We start from the raw sequence: 22132 nt of genomic DNA, 5'->3' as shown, positions 1-22132 counted from the left end.
GGGGTCGATGGGGGCATTGGGGTCGATGGGGGCTGTGGGGTCGATGGGGGCATTGGGGTCAATGGGGGCTGTGGGGTCAATGGGGTCAGTGGGGGCATTGGGGGCAATGGGGTCAATGGGGATATTGGAGTCAATGGGGGCAATGGGGTCAATGGGGGCATTGGGGTCGATGGGGGCTGTGGGGTCGATGGGGGCTGTGGGGTCGATGGGGGCATTGGGGTCAATGGGGGCTGTGGGGTCAATGGGGTCAGTGGGGGCATTGGGGTAAGTGGGGTCAATGGGGGCAATGGGGCATTGGGGTCAATGGAGGCTGTGGGGATATTGGGGTCAATGGGGGCATTGGGGTCAATGGGGGCAGGGGGGGCTGTGGGGTCAATGGGGTCAATGGGGGCAGGGGGGGCTGTGGGGTCAATGGGGTCAATGGGGGCGTTGGGGTGTTGGGGTCAATGGGGGCTGTGGGATCAATGGGGTCAATGGGAGCATTAGGGTCAATGGGGGGAATGGGGTCAATGGGGACATTGGGGTCAGTGGGGGGAATGGGGGCTGTGGGGTCAGTGGGGGCTGTGGGGTCAATGGGGGCATTATGGGATGGGCAGGGGTGGTGGCGCTTATGGGGCAGCACCCTTATGGGGCCGTGTCCCTTTTGGGATCTCCATCTCTTTGGGGCCATGTCCTTATGGGATGGCTGTGTCCCTTTGGGGTCTCTGTCCCTTTGGGGCCGTGTCCCTTTTGGGGCCGTGTCCCTTTTGGGGCCGTGTCCATTTGGGGCCGTGTCCTTATGGGGTGGCCGTGTCCTTATGGGATGGCTGTCCCTTTTGGGGCCGTGTCCCTATGGGGTGGCAGTGTCCCTTTTGGGGTGGCCGTGTCCTTATGGGATGGCCGTGTCCTTATGGGATGGCTGTGTCCCTTTGGGGTCTCTGTCCCTTTGGGATGGCTTTGTCCTTATGGGATGGCTGTGTCCTTATGGGGTGGGTGTCCCTTTGGGGTCCCTGTCCCTTTGGGGTCCCTGTCCCTTTGGGGCCGTGTCCTTATGGGGCCGAGTCCCTTTGGGGTCTCTGTCCCTTTGGGGTCTCTGTCCCTTTGGGGCCGTGTCCCTTTGGGGTCCCTGTCCCTTTTGGGGCCGTGTCCCTTTGGGGCCGTGTCCCTTTGGGGTCCCTGTCCCTATGGGGCCGTGTCCCTTTGGGGCCGAGTCCCTTTGGCGTCTCTGTCCCTTTTGGGGCCGTGTCCCTTTGGGGTCCCTGTCCCTTTGGGGTCCCTGTCCCTTTGGGGCCGAGTCCCTTTGGGGTCCCTGTCCCTATGGGGCCGTGTCCCTTTGGGGCCGAGTCCCTTTGGCGTCTCTGTCCCTTTGGGGCCCTGTCCCTTTGGGGTCCCTGTCCCTTTGGGGCCGTGTCCCTTTGGGGTCCCTGTCCCTTTGGGGCCGTGTCCTTATGGGGCCGTGTCCCTTTGGGGTCCCTGTCCTTATGGGGCCGTGTCCTTATGGGGCCCTGTCCCTTTGGGGTCCCTGTCCCTTTGGGGCCGTGTCCCTTTGGGGTCCCTGTCCCTTTGGGGCCGTGTCCTTATGGGGCCGTGTCCCTTTGGGGTCCCTGTCCTTATGGGGCCGTGTCCCTTTGGGGTCCCTGTCCCTTTGGGGTCCCTGTCCTTACGGGGCCGTGTCCCTTTGGGGCCGTGTCCTTATGGGGTCTCTGTCCCTTTGGGGCCGTGTCCTTTTGGGGTGGCTGTGTCCCTTTGGGGCCTCTGTCCCTTTTGGGGCCGTGTCCCTTTGGGGCCGAGTCCCTTTGGGGTCTCTGTCCCTTTTGGGGCCGTGTCCCTTTGGGGCCGTGTCCCTTTGGGGCCGTGTCCTTATGGGGCCGTGTCCCTTTGGGGCCGTGTCCTTATGGGGTCTCTGTCCCTTTGGGGCCGTGTCCTTTTGGGGTGGCTGTGTCCCTTTGGGGCCGAGTCCCTTTGGGGTCTCTGTCCCTTTGGGGTCCGTGTCCCTTTGGGGTCCCTGTCCCTTTTGGGGCCGTGTCCCTTTGGGGCCGTGTCCCTTTGGGGCCGTGTCCCTATGGGGCCGTGTCCCTTTGGGGCCGTGTCCCTATGGGGCCCCTGTCCCTTTGGGGCCGAGTCCCTTTGGGGTCCCTGTCCCTTTGGGGTCCCTGTCCCTTTGGGGCCGTGTCCCTTTGGGGCCGTGTCCCTTTGGGGTCTGTGTCCCTTTGGGGCCGTGTCCTTATGGGGCCGCACCCTGACCCTCGCGTCCCGGCGCAGCGCAACAGCCGCTATGACGGGCAGATCGCCGTCTTCGGGGCGGAGCTGCAGGCCAAGATGGCGGCGCAGAAGTACTTCGTGGTGGGTGGCCCCATAGACCCCATAGACCCCATAGGACCCCATAGGACCCCATAACGCCCCATAGGACCCCATAACACCCCATAGGACCCCATAACGCCCCATAGACCCCATAGCGCCCCATAGACCCATAACGCCCCATAGGACGCCATAACGCCCCATAGGACCCCATAACGCCCCATAGGACGCCATAACGCCCCATAGGACCCCATAACGCCCCATAGACCCCATAACGCCCCATAGGACCCTATAACACCCCCATAGACCCATAACACCCCATAGGACCCCATAACGCCCCATAGACCCCATAACGCCCCATAGGACCCCATAACGCCCCATAGGACCCCATAACGCCCCATAGACCCCATAACGCCCCATAGGACCCCATAACACCCCATAGCACCCCATAGACCTCATAATGCCCCGTAACAGCCTATAGCACCCCATAGCGCCCCATAGAGCCCATAGGACCCCGTAGCACCCCATAACACCCCATAGCACCCCATAATGCTCTACAGTGCCCCATAGGACCCCATAACGCTCCATAGACCCCATAGGACCCCGTAGCACCCATAGCACCCCATAGACCCCATAGGACCCCATAGTGCTCCATAGGACCCCATAACACCCCATAGCACCCCATAGACCTCATAATGCCCCGTAACAGCCTATAGCACCCCATAGCGCCCCATAGACCCCATAGGACCCCATAACGCCCCGTAGAGCCCGTAGCACCCCATAGCACCCCATAGCATCCCATAATGCCCCATAGGACCCCGTAGCACCCCATAGTGCCCCATAACACCCCATAGGACCCCATAACACCCCATAGCACCCCATAGACCTCATAATGCCCCGTAACAGCCCATAGCACCCCATAGCACCCCATAGAGCCCATAGGACCCCGTAGCACCCCATAACACCCCATAGCACCCCATAATGCTCTACAGTGCCCCATAGGACCCCATAACGCTCCATAGACCCCATAGGACCCCGTAGCACCCATAGCACCCCATAGGACCCCATAGGACCCCATAGCGCTCCATAGGACCCCATAGGACCCCATAGCACCCATGATGCCCCATAGCACCCCATAGCGCCCCATAGCATCCCATAATGCCCCATAGGACCCCATAATGCCCCATAGACCCCATAGGACCCCATAACGCCCCATAGACCCCATAACACCCCATAGCACCCCATAATGCTCTACAGCACCCCATAGGACCCCATAGCACCCCATAGGACCCCATAGACCCCATAGGACCCCATAGCACCCATAGTGTCCCATAGCACCCCATAGAACCCCATAATGCCCCATAGACCCCGTAACACCCCCGTAACACCCCATAGCACCCCGTAGCACCCATAACGCCCCAGAGACCCCGTAGCGCCCCATAGCACCCCATAACACCCCATAACACCCCATAGAGCCCCATAGGACCCCATAACGCCCCATAGACCCCAATGACCCCATTGGCCCCATCGACCCCACTGACCCCATTGCCCCCATATCCCTCAATGACCCCATATCCCGCACTGACCCCATTGGCCCCACATCCCCCACTGCCCCCATTGACCCCATATCCCCCATTGCCCCCACTGCCCCCAATGTCCCCATTGTCCCCATTGACCCCATATCCCTCAATGACCCCACTGACCCTACTGATCCCATTGCCCCATATCACCCACTGACCCCATTGTCCCCATTGCCCCCACTGACCCTATATCCCTCATTGCCCCCATTGTCCCCATATCCCCCCCACATCCCCCAATGCCCCCAATGCCCCCAATGGCCCCAATGACCCCATTGTCCCCACATCCCCCATTGCCCCCAATGCCCCCATTGCCCCCACTGACCCCATTGGCCCCACATCCCCCCAATGTCCCCAATGCCCCCAATGCCCCCATTGCCCCCACTGACCCCATTTCCCCCATATCCCCCATATCCCCCATTGGCCCCATATCCCCCATATCCCCCCCACATCCCCCATACCCCCCAATGTCCCCACTGTCCCCATTGACCCCATATCCCTCAATGACCCCAATGTCCCCATTGCCCCCAATGTCCCCATTGCCCCCAATGTCCCCATTGTCCCCATTGACCCCATATCCCTCAATGACCCCATATCCCCCATTGCCCCCAATGTCCCCATTGCCCCCATTGACCCCATATCCCCCACTGCCCCCATATCCCCCATATCCCCCATTGGCCCCATTGCCCCCATATCCCCCACTGCCCCCACTGACCCCATTGTCCCCAATGTCCCCATTGCCCCCATATCCCCCACTGCCCCCATTGCCCCCATATCCCTCAATGACCCCATATCCCCCAGTGTCCCCATTGACCCCATATCCCTCAATGACCCCATTGCCCCCAATGTCCCCATTGTCCCCATTGCCCCCATATCCCCCACTGCCCCCACTGACCCCAATGTCCCCATTGTCCCCATTGCCCCCATATCCCCCACTGCCCCCACTGACCCCAATGTCCCCATTGTCCCCATTGCCCCCATATCCCCCACTGCCCCCACTGACCCCATTGTCCCCAATGTCCCCACTGCCCCCATATCCCCCACTGCCCCCATTGCCCCCATATCCCTCAATGACCCCATATCCCCCAGTGTCCCCATTGACCCCATATCCCTCAATGACCCCATATCCCCCAATGTCCCCATTGTCCCCAATGTCCCCATTGTCCCCATTGCCCCCATATCCCCCACTGCCCCCATATCCCCCAATGTCCCCATTGTCCCCAATGCCCCCATATCCCCCACTGCCCCCATTGCCCAAAATGTCCCCATTCCCCCCACTGCCCCCACTGCCCCCACTGCCCCCATTGTCCCCAATGTCCCCATTGCCCCCATATCCCCCAATGTCCCCATTGTCCCCATTGCCCCCATATCCCCCAATGTCCCCATTGTCCCCATTGCCCCCATATCCCTCAATGACCCCATATCCCCCAGTGTCCCCATTGACCCCATATCCCTCAATGACCCCATATCCCCCAATGTCCCCATTGTCCCCAATGTCCCCATTGTCCCCATTGCCCCCATATCCCCCACTGCCCCCATATCCCCCAATGTCCCCATTGTCCCCAATGCCCCCATATCCCCCACTGCCCCCATTGGCCCCATATCCCCCCCCCTGCCCCCACATCCCCCCCACTGACCCCCCCCTCCCCCCCCCCCCCCCAGGTGGGCGCGGGCGCCATTGGCTGCGAGCTGCTGAAGAACTTCGCCATGATGGGGCTGGGCTGCGGCCCCGACGGCTGCGTCACCGTCACCGACATGGACACCATCGAGAAGTCCAACCTCAACAGGCAGTTCCTCTTCCGGCCCTGGGACGTCACGGTGAGGGGGGGGGCGTGGCCGGAAGTGGGTGTAACCGAGGCCGGAAGTGGGCGGGGCCAAAGTGTGGGAAGGGGCTGTGGGATCTGTGAGGTTGGGTTGGCCCACCAATGTCAACCAATGGGGAAGGGTGGGGGGGGGGTGCAGGCAACCAATGGAGGTGGACCGGAAGTGGGATGGACCGGAAGTGGGGGCGTGGCCGGAAGTGGGCGGGGTTTCAGTGTGTGTGGGGGGGGGCTGTGGGGTCGGTGAGGTTGGGTTGGCCAATGCCAACCAATGGGGGGCGGGGGTGGGAAGGGCGTAAGGGGGCGTGGCCGGAAGTGGGTGTAACCGAGGCCGGAAGTGGGGGGCGTGGCCGGAAGTAGGCGGGGTTTCAGTGTGTGTGGGGGGGGGCTGTGGGGTCGGTGAGGTTGGGTTGGCCAATGCCAACCAATGGGGGGCGGGGGTGGGGTGGGAAGGGCGTAAGGGGGCGTGGCCGGAAGTGGGTGTAACCGAGGCCGGAAGTGGGGGGCGTGGCCGGAAGTAGGCGGGGTTTCAATGTGGGGGGGGGGGCTTTGGGGTCGGTGAGGTTGGGTTGGCCAATGCCAACCAATGGGGGGCGGGGGTGGGGTGGGAAGGGCGTAAGGGGGCGTGGCCGGAAGTGGGTGTAAACGAGGCCGGAAGTGGGCGGGGCCAGAAGTGGGCGGGGTTTCATTGTGTGTGGGGGGGGGGCTGTGGGGTCGGTGAGGTTGGGTTGGCCAATGCCAACCAATGGGGGGGGGAGGGGGTGGGAAGGGCGTAAGGGGGCGTGGCCGGAAGTGGGTGTAACCAAGGCCGGAAGTGGGCGGGGCCGGAAGTGGGCGGGGCCAAAGTGTGGGAAGGGGCTGTGGGATCTGTGAGGTTGGGTTGGCCCACCAATGTCAACCAATGGGGGTGGGGGGGGGATGCAGGCAACCAATGGATGTGGACTGGAAGTGGGATGGACCGGAAGTGGGGGCGTGGCCGGAACTGGGCGGGGTTTCAATGTGTGTGGGGGGGGGGCTGTTGGGGTCGGTGAGGTTGGGTTGGCCAATGCCAACCAATGGGGGGCGGGGGTGGGGTGGGAAGGGCGTAAGGGGGCGTGGCCGGAAGTGGGTGTAACCGAGGCCGGAAGTGGGCGGGGCCAGAGTGTGGGAAGGGGCTGTGGGGTCCTTGAGGTTGGGTTGGCCCACCAATGTCAACCAATGGGGCTGTGGGGGGGGGGTGCAGGCGACCAATGGATGTGGACCGGAAGTGGGATGGACCGGAAGTGGGGGCGTGGCCGGAACTGGGCGGGGTTTCAATGTGTGTGGGGGGGCTGTTGGGGTCGGTGAGGTTGGGTTGGCCAATGCCAACCAATGGGGGAGGGAAGGGCTAAAGGGAGCGTGGTCAAGTGGGCGTGGCCGGAAGTGGGTGTAACCGAGGCCGGAAGTGGGCGGGGCCAAAGTGTGGGAAGGGGCTGTGGGATCTGTGAGGTTGGGTTGGCCCACCAATGTCAACCAATGGGGGTGTGGGGGGGGGTGCAGGCGACCAATGGAGGTGGACCGGAAGTGGGGTGGACCAGAAGTGGGGGCGGGGCCGGAAGTGGGGCGGGGCCAACATATGGGAGGGGGCTGTTGGGGTTGGTGAGGTTGGGTTGGCCAATGCCAACCATGGGGGGGGGGGGGGGGGGGGGTTGGGAAGGGCTAAAGGGGGCGTGGTCAAATGGAGGTATCGGAAGTGGGCGTGGCCGGAAGTGGGCGGGGTTTCAATGTTGGGGGGGGCTGTGGGGTCGGTGAGGTTGGGTTGGCCAATGCCAACCAAAGGGGGAGGGGTGGGGGGGGGGCGGGGGGGGAGGATGTAAGGGGGCGTGGTCGAATGTGAGGGACCGGAAGTGGGTGTGGCGTGAAGTGGGCGTGGCCGGAAGTGGGCGGGGTTTCAATGTGGGGGGTGGGCCTGTGGGGTCTATTGGGGTTGGTAAGGTTGGGTTGGCCAATAGGATCCATTGTGGTGGGGGGGTGGGAGGGGCTTAGGTGGGCGTGGTCAAAGGGGGGGAGGGGGTTAAGTGGGCGTGACCGGAAGTGGGCGTGGCCAAATGTGGGAGGGGCCTATGAGGTTGGGTCGGGCAATGTCTGCATTATGGGGTTGGATGGGGATTTATGGGGTCAGGATCCATGGGGCAGATCTATGGGGTCAGGATTTATGGGGGCAGGGAGTATGGGGTCAGGATCTGTGGGGTCGGGATTTATGGGGTAAGGCTCTATAGGGTCAGGCTCTATAGGGTCGGGATCTATGGGATCAGAGTGTATGGAGTCCGAATCTACGGGGTAGGGATCTATGGGGTCGGGTTCTATGGGGTCAGGCTGTATGGGATGATGCTGTATGGGGTCACAGGGCTGCTTTATGGGGTCAGGCTGTCAGGGATGCTGCTCTATGGGGTCAGGCTGTCAGGGATGCTGCTCTATGGGGTCACAGGGCTCCTCTATGGGGTCGGGCTGTCCGGGATGCTGCTCTATGGGGTCAGGCTGTATGGGATGCTGCTCTATGGGGTCACAGGGCTCCTCTATGGGGTCAGGCTGTATGGGATGCTGCTCTATGGGGTCAGGCTGTATGGGATGCTGCTCTATGGGGTCAGGCTGTATGGGATGCTACTCTATGGGGTCACAGGACTCCTCTATGGGGTCAGGCTGTATGGGATGCTGCTCTATGGGGTCATAGGGCTCCTCTATGGGGTCGGGCTGTACGGGATGCTGCTCTATGGGGTCACAGGGCTGCTCTATGGGGTCAGGCCGTATGAGATGATGCTCTATGGGGTCAGGCTTTACGGGATGCTGCTCTATGGGGTCAGAGGGCTCCTCTATGGGGTCAGGCTGTCAGGCATGATGCCCTATGGGGTCACAGGGCTGCTCTATGGGGTCAGGCTGTATGGGATGATGCTCTGTGGGATCTCAGGGCTCCTCTATGGGGTCGGGCTGTTCGGGATGCTGCTCTATGGGGTCAGGCTGTCAGGCATGATGCTCTATGGGGTCAGGCTGTACGGGATGCTGCTCTATGGGGTCAGGCTGTATGGGATGCTGCTCTATGGGGTCATAGGGCTGCTTTATGGAGTCAGGCTGTATGGGATGCTGCTCTATGGAGTCAGGCTGTATGGGATGCTGCTCTATGGGGTCACAGGGCTCCTCTATGGGGTCGGGCTGTACGGGATGCTGCTCTGTGGGATCTCAGGGCTGCTCTATGGGGTCAGGCTGTCAGAGATGCTCCTCTATGGGGTCAGGATGTCAGGCATGATGCTCTATGGGGTCAGGCTGTCCGGGATGCTGCTCTATGTGGTCACAGGGCTGCTTTATGGGGTCAGGCTGTCAGAGATGCTCCTCTATGGGGTCAGGCTGTATGGGATGCTGCTCTATGGGGTCATAGGGCTGCTTTATGGGGTCGGGCTGTACGGGATGCTGCTCTATGGGGTCAGGCTGTATGGGATGATGCTCTACGGGGTCTCAGGGCTGCTTTATGGGGTCAGGCTGTACGGGATGCTGCTCTATGGGGTCCGGCTGTATGGCATGATGCTCTGTGGGATCTCAGGGCTCCTCTATGGGGTCAGGCTGTCAGAGTTGATGCTCTATGGGGTCGCAGGGCTGCCTTATGGGGTCAGGCTGTCGGGGATGCTGCTCTATGGGGTCAGGCTCTATGGGATGATGCTCTATGGGGTCAGGCTGTATGGGATGATGCTCTGTGGGGTCAAAGGGCTGCTCTATGGGGTCAGGCTGTTCGGGATGCCGCTCTATGGGGTCAGGCTGTATGGGATGATGCTCTTTGGGATCTCAGGGCTGCTCTATGGGGTCGGGCTGTATGGGATGCTGCTCTATGGGGTCGGGCTGTATGGGATGCTGCTCTATGGGGTCAGGCTGTTCGGGATGCTGCTCTATGGGGTCAGGCTGTTCGGGATGCTGCTCTATGGGGTCAGGCTGTTCGGGATGCTGCTCTATGGGGTCAGGCTGTATGGGATGCTGCTCCATGGGGTCAGGCTGTTCGGGATGCTGCTCTATGGGGTCAGGCTGTTCGGGATGCTGCTCCATGGGGTCAGGCTGTTCGGGATGCTGCTCTATGGGGTCAGGCTGTATGGGATGCTGCTCTATGGGGTCAGGCTGTTCGGGATGCTGCTCTATGGGGTCAGGATGTCAGGCATGATGCTCTATGGGGTCACAGGGCTGCTCTATGGGGTCAGGCCGTATGAGATGCTGCTCTATGGGGTCAGGCTTTACGGGATGCTGCTCTATGGGGTCTTAGGGCTGCTCTATGGGGTCAGGCTGTCAGGCATGATGCTCTATGGGGTCCGGCTGTATGGGATGCTGCTCTATGGGGTCAGGCTGTACAGGATGATGCTCTATGGGGTCACGAGGCTCCTCTATGGGGTCAGGCTGTATGGGATGCTGCTCTATGGGATCTCAGGGCTCCTCTATGGGGTCGGGCTGTTCGGGATGCTGCTCTATGGAGTCAGGCTGTACGGGATGCTGCTCTATGGGGTCATAGGGCTGCTTTATGGAGTCAGGCTGTACGGGATGCTGCTCTATGGGGTCACAGGGCTGCTCTATGGGGTCGGGCTGTAGGGGATGCTGCTCTATGGAGTCAGGCTGTACGGGATGCTGCTCTATGGGGTTAGGCTGTATGGGATGCTGCTCTATGGGGTCAGGCCGTACGAGATCATGCTCTATGGGGTCACAGGGCTGCTCTATGGGGTCAGGCTGTCCGGGATGCTGCTCTATGGGGTCGCAGGGCTGCCTTATGGGGTCAGGCTGTCGGGGATGCTGCTCTATGGGGTCAGGCTCTATGGGATGCTGCTCTATGGGGTCAGGCTGTATGGGATGCTGCTCTATGGGGTCACAGGGCTGCTCTATGGGGTCAGGCTGTCCGGGATGCTGCTCTATGGGGTCACAGGGCTCCTCTATGGGGTCAGGCTGTATGGGATGCTGCTCTATGGGGTCTCAGGGCTGCTCTATGGGGTCAGGCTGTACGGGATGCTGCTCTATGGGGTCGGGCTGTATGGCATGCTGCTCTGTGGGGTCACAGGGCTCCTCTATGGGGTCAGGCTGTCCGGGATGCTGCTCCATGGGGTCATAGGGCTGCTCTATGGGGTCAGGCTGTCAGAGATGCTCCTCTATGGGGTCGGGCTGTCCGGGATGCTGCTCCATGGGGTCCCAGAGCCCCGTAGGGCTGACAGCCCCGTTCCCCTGGCACAGAAGCTGAAGGCAGAGCGGGCAGCGGCGGCCGTGCAGGAGATGAACCCGGAGCTGCGGGTGCAGAGCCGCCCCGACAGAGTGGGGCCCGAAACTGAGCGGGTTTACGACGACGAGTTCTTCGAGGGGCTGGACGGGGTGGCCAACGCCTTGGACAACGTGGATGCCAGTATGGGCTGGGGGGGGGGCGTGGGGGGCTGTGGGGTGGGAATGGGGTGGTATGGGGTGAGATTGGGGGGTTATGGGGTGATATGGGGTGGGAATGGGGCGGTATGGGGTGAGATTGGGAGGTAATGGGGTGGGAATGGGGGGTTATGGGGTGATATGGGGTGGGAATGGGGTGGTATGGGGTGAGATTGGGAGGTAATGGGGTGGGAATGGGGGGTTATGGGGTGATATGGGGTGGGAATGGGGCGGTATGGGGTGAGATTGGGAGGTAATGGGGTGGGAATGGGGGGTTATGGGGTGATATGGGGTGGGAATGGGGTGGTATGGGGTGAGTTTGGGGGGTTATGGGGTGGGAATGGGGGGTCATGGGGGGTTATGGGGTGGGAATGGCGTGGTATGGGGTGGGAATGGGGGGTTATGGGGTCATATGGGGTGGTAGTGGGGCGTTATGGGGTGGAAACGGGGGGTTATGGGGTCATATGGGGTGGGGGTGGGGCGGTATGGGGTGGGAATGGGGTGGTAGGGGGTGAGATTGGGGGGTTATGGGTTAGATTGCGGGGCTATGGGGGGTTATGGGGTGATATGGGGTGGGGGTGGGGCAGTATGGGGTGGGAATGGGGCGGTATGGGGTGAGACTGGGGGGTCATGGGGGGTTATGGGGTGGGAATGGCGTGGTATGGGGTGGGAATGGGGGGTTATGGGGTCATATGGGGTGGGAATGGGGTGGTATGGGGTGATACGGGGTGGGAATGGGGCGGTATGGGGTGAGATTGGGGGGTTATGGGGTGGGAATGGGGGGTTATGGGGTGATATGGGGTGGGAGTGGGGCGGTATGGGGTGGGAATGGGGGGTTATGGGGCGGTATGGGGCGGTATGGGGTGAGATTGGGGGGTTATGGGGTGGGAATGGGGTGGTATGGGGTGAGATTGGGGGGTTATGGGGGGTTATGGGGTGGGAATGGGGGGTTATGGGGCGGTATGGGGTGGGAATGGGGGGTTATGGGGTGAGATTGGGGGGTTATGAGGTGAAATTGGGGGGTTATGGGGGGTTATGGGGTGGGAAGGGGGGGTTATGGGGTGATATGGGGTGGGAATGGGGTGGTATGGGGTGAGATTGGGGGGTTATGGGGCAGTATGGGGTGAGATCTGGGGGTTATGCGGTGGGAATGGGGGGTTATGGGGTCATATGGGGTGGGAGAACGGGGTGGCCAACGCCTTGGACAACGTGGATGCCAGTAAGGGCTGGGGGGGGGGCGTGGGGGGCTGTGGGGTGGGGGTGAGGGGGTGATATGGGGTGGGGGTGGGGCGGTATGGGGTGGGAATGGGGGTTATGGGGTGGGAATGGGGTGAGATCGGGGGGTTATGGGGTGGGAATGGGGGGTTATGGGGTGATATGGGGTGGGAGTGGGGCGGTATGGGGTGAGATTTGGGGGTTATGGGGTGGGAATGGGGGGTTATGGGGTGAGATTGGGGGGTTATGGGGTCATATGGGGTGGGAGTGGGGGGATATGAGGTGGGAGTGGGGGGTTTTGGGGTGGGGATGGGGGGTTATGGGGTGATATGGGGTGAGATTGGGGGGTTATGGGGGGCTATGGGGTGGGAAGGGGGGTTATGGGGTGAGATTGAGAGGTTATGGGGTGGGAATGGGGGGCTATGGGGGGTTATGGGGTGGGAATGGGGGGTTTTGGGGTGATATGGGGTGGGGATGGGGGGTTATGGGGTGAGATTGGGGGGTTATGGGGTGGGAATAGGGGTTATGGGGTGATATGGGGTGGGGATGGGGCTTATGGGGTGGGAATGGGGGGTTATGGGGTGATATGGGGTGAGATTGGGGGGTTGTGGGGGGTTATGGGGTGGGAATGGGGGGTTATGGGGTGAGATTGGTGGGTTATGGGGGGTTATGGGGTGATATGCTTTGGGAGTGGGGTGGCATGGGGTGAGATTTGGGGGTTATGGGGTGGGAATGGGGGGTTATGGGGTCATATGGGGTGGGAGGACGGGGTGGCCAACGCCTTGGACAACGTGGATGCCAGTAAGGGCTGGGGGGGGGGCGTGGGGGGCTGTGGGGTGGGGGTGATGGGGTGATATGGGGTGAGATTGGGGGGTTATGGGGTCATATGGGGTGGGAATGGGGCGGTATGGGGTGAGATTGGGAGGTAATGGGGTGGGAATGGGGGGTTATGGGGTGATATGGGGTGGGAATGGCGTGGTATGGGGTGGGAATGGGGGGTTATGGGGTCATATGGGGTGGTAGTGGGGCGTTATGGGGTGGAAACGGGGGGTTATGGGGTCATATGGGGTGGGGGTGGGGCGGTATGGGGTGGGAATGGGGTGGTAGGGGGTGAGATTGGGGGGTTATGGGTTAGATTGCGGGGCTATGGGGGGTTATGGGGTGATATGGGGTGGGGGTGGGGCAGTATGGGGTGGGAATGGGGCGGTATGGGGTGAGACTGGGGGGTCATGGGGGGTTATGGGGTGGGAATGGCGTGGTATGGGGTGGGAATGGGGGGTTATGGGGTCATATGGGGTGGGAATGGCGTGGTATGGGGTGGGAATGGGGGGTTATGGGGTGATATGGGGTGGGAGTGGGGTGGTATGGGGTGGGAATGGAGCGGTATGGGGTGAGTTTGGGGGGTTATGGGGTGGGAATGGGGGGTTATGGGGTCATATGGGGTGGGAGGACGGGGTGGCCAACGCCTTGGACAAGGTGGATGCCAGTAAGGGCTGGGGGGGAGGCGTGGGGGGCTGTGGGGTGCGGGTGATGGGGTGATATGGGGTGGGGGTGGGGCGGTATGGGGTGGGAATGGGGGTTATGGGGTGAGATTGGGAGGTTATGGGGTGAGATTGGGGGGTTATGGGGTGGGAATGGGGGGTTATGGGGGGTTATGGGGTGGGAATGGGGCGGTATGGAGTGAGATTGGGGGGTTATGGGGTCATATGGGGTGGGAGTGGGGCGGTATGGGGTGGGAATGGGGGGTTATGGGGCGGTATGGGGTGGGAATGGGGCGGTATGGGGTGAGTTTGGGGGGTTATGGGGTGGGAATGGGGGGTTATGGGGTGATATGGGGTGAGAATGGGGGGTTTTGGGGTGATATGGGGTGGGGATGGGGGTTATGGGGTGAGATTGGGGGGTTATGGGGGGTTATGGGGTGGGAAGGGGGGGTTATGGGGTGATATGGAGTGAGAATGGGGCGGTATGGGGTGGGATTGGGGGGTTGGGGGGGTTGTGGGGTGGGGGTGGGGGTTATGGGGTCATATGGGGTGGGAGTGGGTGGTATGGGGTGGGAATGGGGGGTTATGGGGTGGGAATGGGGCGTTTTGGGGTGATATGGGGTGGGACTGGGGGGTTATGGGGTGGAATTATGGGGTTATGGAGTGGGATTGGGGCTGTATGGGGTGCTATGGGGTGGGATTCGGGTGCTATGGGGTGGAATGAGGGGGTTATGGGGTGCTATGGGGTGGGACTGAGGCATTATGGGGCAGTTTGGGGCAGCCCCCCCATAACCCCCCCCTTCCAAGAACCCCCTATAGGGCACCCCAAAAATCCCAGCCCCCCAATAAACCCCCCCATTTTGGGGTGGGGGGGGGGGGTGTCCCATTCTTTAAGGACCCCTATAGGGCCATAGGGGCACCCTATATGGCACCCCATAAACCCCAGCCCCACAACTTCCCCTATAGGGTTTTATATGGACCAGCACTGCCTGCCCCATTTTGGGGTGGGGGGTCCCCAATTTTCTCTGTTTTTTGAGGGGGGGTCCCCAATGTTCTCAGTTTCTTGGCTTGGGGGGGGGACATTTCTTCCCCTTAGAGCCTTATAGGGCATCTTAGGTCCCCCTATATGGCACCCCATAAATCCCAACCCCATCATTTCCCTTATAGGGTTTTATATGGACCAGCACTGCCTGCCCCATTTTGGGGTGGGGGTCCCCCATTTTTCTCTGCTTTTTTTTGGGGGGGGGGGGACATTTCTTCCCCTTAGACCCTTATAGGGCATCTTAGGTTCCCCTATATGGCACCCCATAAACCCCAGCCCCACAACTTCCCCTATAGGGTTTTATATGGACCAACACTGCGTGCCCCATTTTGGGGTGGGGGTCCCCAATTTTCTCTGTTTTTTGAGGGGGGGTCCCCAATGTTCTCAGTTTCTTGGCTTGGGGGGGGGACATTTCTTCCTCTTAGACCCCTTATAGGGCATCTTAGGTTCCCCTATATGGCACCCCATAAACCCCAGCCCCACAACTTCCCCCTATAGGGTTTTATATGGACCAGCACTGCCTGCCCCATTTTGGGGTGGGGGTCCCCAATGTTCTCAGTTTCTTGGCTTGGGGGGGGACATTTCTTCCCCTTAGAACCTTATAGGGCATCTTAGGTCCCCCTCTATGGCACCCCATAAACCCCAGCCCCATCATTTCCCTTATAGGGTTTTATATGGACCAGCTCTGAGTGCCCCATTTTGGGGTGGGGGGTCCCCAATTTTCTCTGTTTTTTGAGGGGGGGTCCCCAATGTTCTCAGTTTCTTGGCTTGGGGGGGGGACATTTCTTCCCCTTAAGCCCCTTATAGGGCATCTTAGGTCCCCCTATATGGCACCCCATAAACCCCAGCCCCACAACTTCCCCTATAGGGCTGTATATGGACAGCACTGCCTGTCCCATTTTGGGGTGGGGGTCCCCAATTTTCTTCGTTTTTTGGGGGGGGGTCCCCAATGTTCTCAGTTTCTTGGCTTGGGGTGGGGACATTTCTTCCCCTTAGAACCTTATAGGGCATCTTAGGTCCCCCTATATGGCACCCCATAAATCCCAACCCCACAACTTCCCCTATAGAGTTTTATATGGACCAGCTCTGAGTGCCCTGTTTTGGGGTGGGGGTCCCCAATTTTCCATTTCAGGGCTGGGGGGGGGACATTTCTTCCCCTTAAGCCCCTTATAGGGCATCTTAGGTCCCCCTATATGGCACCCCATAAATCCCAACCCCATCATTTCCCCTATAGGGTTTTATATGGACCAACACTGCCTGCCCCATTTTGGGGTGGTGGTCCCCAATTTTCCATTTCAGGGCTGGGGGGGGGGACATTTCTTCCCCTTAGAGCCTTATAGGGCATCTTAGGTCCCCCTATATGGCACCCCATAAATCCCAACCCCATCATTTCCCTTATAGGGCTGTATATGGACCAGCACTGCTGCCCCGTTTTGGGGTGGTGGTCCCCAATTTTCCATTTCAGGGCTTGGGGGGGGGACATTTCTTCCCCTTAGACCCTTATAGGGCATCTTAGGTCCCCCTATATGGCACCCCATAAACCCCAGCCCCACAACTTCCCCTATAGGGTTTTATATGGACCAGCACTGCGTGCCTCATTTTGGGGTGGGGGTCCCCAATTTTCCATTTCAGGGCTGGGGGGGGGGGACATTTCTTCCCCTTAGACCCTTATAGGGCATCTTAGGTTCCCCTATATGGCACCCCATAAACCCCAACCCCACAACTTCCCCTATAGGGTTTTATATGGACCAGCTCTGAGTGCCCCATTTTGGGGTGGGGGTCCCCAATTTTCTCTGTTTTTTGAGGGGGGGGTCCCCAATTTTCTCAGTTTCTTGGCTTGGGGGGGGGACATTTCTTCCCCTTAGACCCTTATAGGGCATCTTAGGTCCCCCTCTATGGCACCCCATAAACCCCAGCCCCACAACTTCCCCCTATAGGGCTTTATATGGACCAGCACTGCCTGCCCCATTTTGGGGTGGGGGGTCCCCAATTTTTTCTGTTTTTTGGGTGGGGGTCCCCAATTTTCTCAGTTTCTTGGCTTGGGGGGGGGACATTTCTTCCCCTTAGACCCTTATAGGGCATCTTAGGTCCCCCTCTATGGCACCCCATAAACCCCAGCCCCACAACTTCCCCCTATAGGGCTGTATATGGACCGGCGGTGCGTTTATTACCGGAAGCCCCTGTTGGAATCGGGGACGTTGGGGACGAAGGGCAACGTTCAGGTGGTCGTCCCCTTCCTCAGCGAATCCTACAGCTCCAGCCAGGACCCCCCCGAAAAAGCCATCCCCATCTGCACCCTCAAAAACTTCCCCAACGCCATCGAGCACACCCTGCAGGTTGGGGGGGGGGGGGGTATGGGGGGGATTTGGGGGGATATGGAGGGGGTTTGGGGGGGTAAGGGGGGATTTGGGGGGATATGGAGGGGTTTGGGGGCGGATTTCGGGGGATATGGGGTTGATAGAGGGGGGTTTGGGGGGATATGGGGGGGATTTGGGGGGATTGAGGGGGGGTTTGGGGGGGTATGGGGGATTTGGGGGGATATGGGGGGGATTTGGGGTGTATGGGGGGGATTGAGGGGGGTTTGGGGGGATATGGGGGGGGATTTGGGGGGATTGAGGGGGGGTTTGGGGGGGTATGGGGGATTTGGGGGGATATGGGGGGGATTTGGGGTGTATGGGGGGGATTGAGGGGGGTTTGGGGGGATATGGGGGGGGATTAAGGGGGATTTGGGGGGATATGGGGGGGGATTGAGGGGGATTTGGGGGGATTTGGGGGGGTTTGGGGATGTATGGGGGGGGATTTGGGGGGATATGGGGGGTTTGGGGGGGATTGAGGGGGATTTGGGGGGATATGGGGGGTTGGGGGGGGATTTGGGGTGTATGGGGGGGATTTGGGGGGATATGGGGGGATTTGGGGGTGTATGGGGGGGATTGAGTGGGATTTGGGGGGGATTTGGGGTGTATGGGGGGTATTGAGGGGGAGTTTGGGGGGATATGGGGGGATTTGGGGGGGTATGGGGGTGATAGAGGGGGGTTTGGGGGGGATATGGGGGGTTTGAGGGGGGATTTGGGGTGTATGGGGGGGATTTGGGGGGTATGAGGGGGATTTGGGGGAGTTTGGGAGGGTATGGGGGGGGTTGAGGGGGATTTGGGGGGGGTTTGGGGGGGATATGGGGGGGATTGAGGGGGGGTTTGGGGGGGTATGGGGGATTTGGGGGGATATGGGGGGATATGGAGGGGTTTCGGGGGATATGGGGGGGATTTGGGGGGGGTTGGGGGGGTAAGGGGGGATATGGGGGGGGTTTGGGGGGGATTGAGGGGGATTTGCTGGGATATGGGGGGATATGGAGGGGTTTCGGGGGATATGGGGGGGATATGGGGGAGTTTGGGGGGGTATGAGGGGGATTTGGGGGAGTTTAGGGGGGTATGGGGGGGTTGGGGGGGTTTGGGGGGGATTTGGGGGGGTTTGGGGGGGATCGAGGGGGATTTGGGGATGTATGGGGGGGATATGGGGGGTTTGGGGGGGGATTTGGGGTGTATGGGGGCGATTTGAGGGGATATGGGGGGGATTGAGGGGGATTTGGGAGGGGTTTGGGGGGGATTTGGGGGAGTTTGGGGGCATATGGGGGGGATTGAGGGGGATTTGGGGGGATATGGGGGGGATATGGGGGGTTTGGGTGGGGGTTGGGGGGGATTGAGGGGGATTTGGGGATGTATGGGGGGGATATGGGGGGTTTGGGGGAGGATTTGGGGTGTATGGGGGGGATTTGGGGGGATATGGGGGGGATTTGGGGGGGTTTGGGGGGATTGAGGGGTATATGGGGGGGATTGAGGGGTATTTGGGTGGCATTTGGGGGGGTCTGGGGGGGGGATATGTGGGGGATTTGGGGGGGTTTAGGGGGGTATGAGGGGGATTTGGGGGGATATGGAGGGGTTTGGGGGGATATGAGGGGGATATGGGGGGATTTGGGGGATATGGGGGGGATTTGGGGGAGTTTGGGGGGGTATGAGGGGGATTTGGGGGGATATGGGGGGGATTTGGGGGGGTATGGGGGGGATTGAGGGGGATATGGGGGGGATTTGGGGGGATATGGAGGGGTTTGGGGGCGGATTTCGGGGGATATGGGGTTGATAGAGGGGGGTTTGGGGGTGATAGAGGGGAGTTTGGGGGGATATGGGGGGTTTGAGGGGGGATTTGGGGTGTATGGGGGGGATTTGGGGGCGATTGAGGGGGATTTGGGGGGGATTGAGGGGGGATTTGGGGGGATATGGGGGGGATTTGGGGGAGTTTGGGGGGGTATGAGGGAGATTTGGGGGAGTTTGGGGGGTATGGGGGGGTTAAGGGGGGATATGAGGGGGATTTGGGGGTGTATGGTGGGGATTGAGGGGGATATGGGGGGGATTTGGGGTGTATGGGGGGGATTGAGGGGGGTTTGGGGGAGTTTGGGGTGGATTGAGGGGGATTTGGGGGGATTTGGGGGGGATTGAGGGGGATTTGGGGGGATTGAGGGGGTATGAGGGGGATTTGGGGGGATATGGGGGGGGATTGAGGGGGATTTGGGGTGGATATGGAGGGGATTTGGGGATGTATGGGGGGGGTTTGGGGGGGGATTTGGGGTGTATGGGGGCGATTTGAGGGGATATGGGGGGGATTGAGGGGGATTTGGGGGGGATATGGGGGGGATTTGGGTATGTATGGGGGGGATATGGGGGGTTTGGGGGGGATTTGGGGTGTATGGGGGCGATTTGAGGGGATATGGGGGGGATTTGGGGGAGTTTGGGGGGATATGGGGGGGATTGAGGGGGGATTTGGGGGGGTTTGGGGGGGTATGGGGGATTTGGGGGGATATGGGGGGGATTTAGGGGTGTATGGGGGGATTAGGGGGGGATTTAGGGGGGTTTGGGGGAGATTGAGGGGGATTTGGGGGGGTATGGGGAGGGTTGAGGGGGGTTTGGGGGGGATTTGGGGGGGGTTGGGGGGGGATATGTGGGGGATTTGGGGGGGTTTAGGGGGGTATGAGGGGGACTTGGGGGAGTTTGGGAGGGTATGGGGGGGGTTGTGGGGGATTTGGGGGGGGTTTGGGGGGGTATGGGGGGGATTTGGGGGGATATGGAGGGGTTTGGGGGCGGATTTGGGGGGATATGGGGGTGATAGAGGGGGGTTTGGGGGGGATATGGGGGGTTTGGGGGGGGATTTGGGGTGTATGGGGGGGATTGAGGGGGATTTGGGGGGGTATGAGGGGGGATTGAGTGGGAATGAGGGGGGATTTGGGGTGGTTTGGGGGCATTGGGGGGGTTTGGGGGAATATGGGGGGTCAGTGGGGCACCATGGGGTCAGTGGGGCACAGTGGGCTCAATAGGATCAATGGGGTCAATAGGGTCAGTGGGGTCAGTGGGGCACAATGGGGTCGATGGGCTCAGTGGGGTCAATGGGGCACAATGGGGTCAATGGGGCACAATGGGGTCAGTGGGGTCAATAGGGTCAGTGAGGTCAGTGGGGCACAATGGGGTCATTGGGGTCAATGGGGTCATTGGGATCAATGGGGTCAATGGGGCACAATGGGGTCAGTGGGGTCAATGGGGTCATTGGGGTCAGGGGGGCACAATGGGGTCAGTGGGGTCAATGGGGTCATTGGGATCAATGGGGTCAATAGGGTCAGTGGGGTCAATGGGGCACAGTGGGCTCAATAGGATCAATGGGGTCATTGGGGTCAGGGGGGCACAATGGGGTCAATGGGGCACAATGGGGTCAATGGGGCATAATGGGGTCAGTGGGGTCAATGGGGCACAATGGGGTCAATAGGGTCGATGGGGTCAGTGGGGCACAATGGGGTCAGTGGGGTCAATAGGGTCAGTGGGGTCAGTGGGCCACAATGGGGTCAGTGGGGTCAATGGGGTCAATAGGGTCGGTGGGGTCAATGGGGCACAGTGGGCTCAATAGGATCAATGGGGCACAATGGGGTCAGTAGGGTCAGTGGGGTCAATAGGGTCAATGGGGTCAATGGGGCACCATGGGGTCAGTGGGGTCATTGGGGTCAATGGGGTCAGTGGGGCACAATGGGGTCAATAGGGTTGGTGGGGTCAATGGGGTCAGTGGGGCACAATGGGGTCAGTGGGGTCAATGGGGCACCATGGGGTCAGTGGGGTCAATGGGGTCAGTGGGGTCAGTGGGGTCAATAGGGTCAATGGGGTCAATGGGGCACCATGGGGTCAGTGGGGTCATTGGGGTCAATGGGGTCAGTGGGGCACAATGGGGTCAATAGGGTTGGTGGGGTCAATGGGGTCAGTGGGGTCAATGGGGCACAATGGGGTCAATGGGGTCATTGGGGCCAATAGGGTCAGTGGGGTCAATGGGGCACAGTGGGCTCAATAGGATCAATGGGGTCAATAGGGTCAATGGGGCACAATGGGGTCATTGGGGTCAATGGGGTCAGTGGGGTCACCGTGTCGCCGTGTCCCCCCCCCACAGTGGGCACGCGATGAATTCGAGGGGCTCTTCAAGCAGCCAGCAGAAAACGTCAACCAGTACCTGGCGTACGTGGGGGGGGGGGGGACACAGGGGGGGGGACCCCCACCCCAAACCCCCCACCCCAACCCCCCACCCCAACCCCCCCACCCCAAATCCCCACCCCAAACCCCAAACCCCCCCATTGCTTTGCATTGCACTGCCCTGCATCGCACGCTGCGACCCCCCCCCCCCCCCCATTCCATCTCCCTCCCCCCCCAAATAGCTCCGTGCCCCCCCCCCCCCATTAATGCACCCCCCCCCAATTAACTGGACCCCCCCCAATTTACACGACCCCCCCCCCCCCCCCCCCCGTAGGGCTCCCCTATTAACTGGACCCAATTAACACGACCCCCCCCAGTTAACTGGACCCCCCCAATTAACACGACCCCCCTTCCCCCCCCCCATAGGGACCCCCAATGAACTGGACCCCCTCAATTAACACGACCCCCCCCCAATTAACACCCCCCCCCCCAATTAACACGGCCCCCCCCCCCCATAGGGACCCCCAATTAACACGACCCCCCTCCCCCCCCCATAGGGACCCCCAATTAACTGGACCCCCCCCCCAGGGACCCCCAATTAAGTAGACCCCCCTTAACCCCCCCATAGGGACCCCCAATGAACTGGACCCCCTCAATTAACACGACCCCCCCCCCCCAATTAACACCCCCCCCCCCCCCAATTAACACGCCCCCCCCCCATAGGGACCCCCAATGAACTGGACCCCCCAATTAACATGACCCCCCCCCAATTAACACGACCCCCCCCCAATTAACACGACCCCCCTCCCCCCCCCATAGGAACCCCCAATGAACTGGACCCCCCAAT

General features: G+C 60.9%; 1 protein-coding gene across 1 annotated transcript in view; it reads left to right on the top strand.

Annotated features, from left to right (window-relative positions):
* Nucleotides 1–22132, top strand: part of UBA1 (ubiquitin like modifier activating enzyme 1) — a 115220-nt gene that overhangs the window by 53438 nt on the left and 39650 nt on the right. Inside the window, exons 13-17 of the mRNA XM_090126664.1 lie at nucleotides 2242–2322; nucleotides 5517–5672; nucleotides 10880–11045; nucleotides 16937–17133; nucleotides 21266–21330. Coding sequence (XP_089982790.1) covers nucleotides 2242–2322; nucleotides 5517–5672; nucleotides 10880–11045; nucleotides 16937–17133; nucleotides 21266–21330 — 665 coding nt within the window. The remainder of the gene's footprint in view (nucleotides 1–2241; nucleotides 2323–5516; nucleotides 5673–10879; nucleotides 11046–16936; nucleotides 17134–21265; nucleotides 21331–22132) is intronic.

The sequence above is a fragment of the Phasianus colchicus genome, chromosome 29 (assembly GCF_987193195.1).
Source record: "Phasianus colchicus chromosome 29, bPhaCol1.hap1.1, whole genome shotgun sequence".
Lineage (NCBI taxonomy): Eukaryota > Metazoa > Chordata > Aves > Galliformes > Phasianidae > Phasianus > Phasianus colchicus.
Note: the sequence above shows the minus strand (reverse complement) of the source record. Positions and strands in the feature narration are given on the sequence as shown.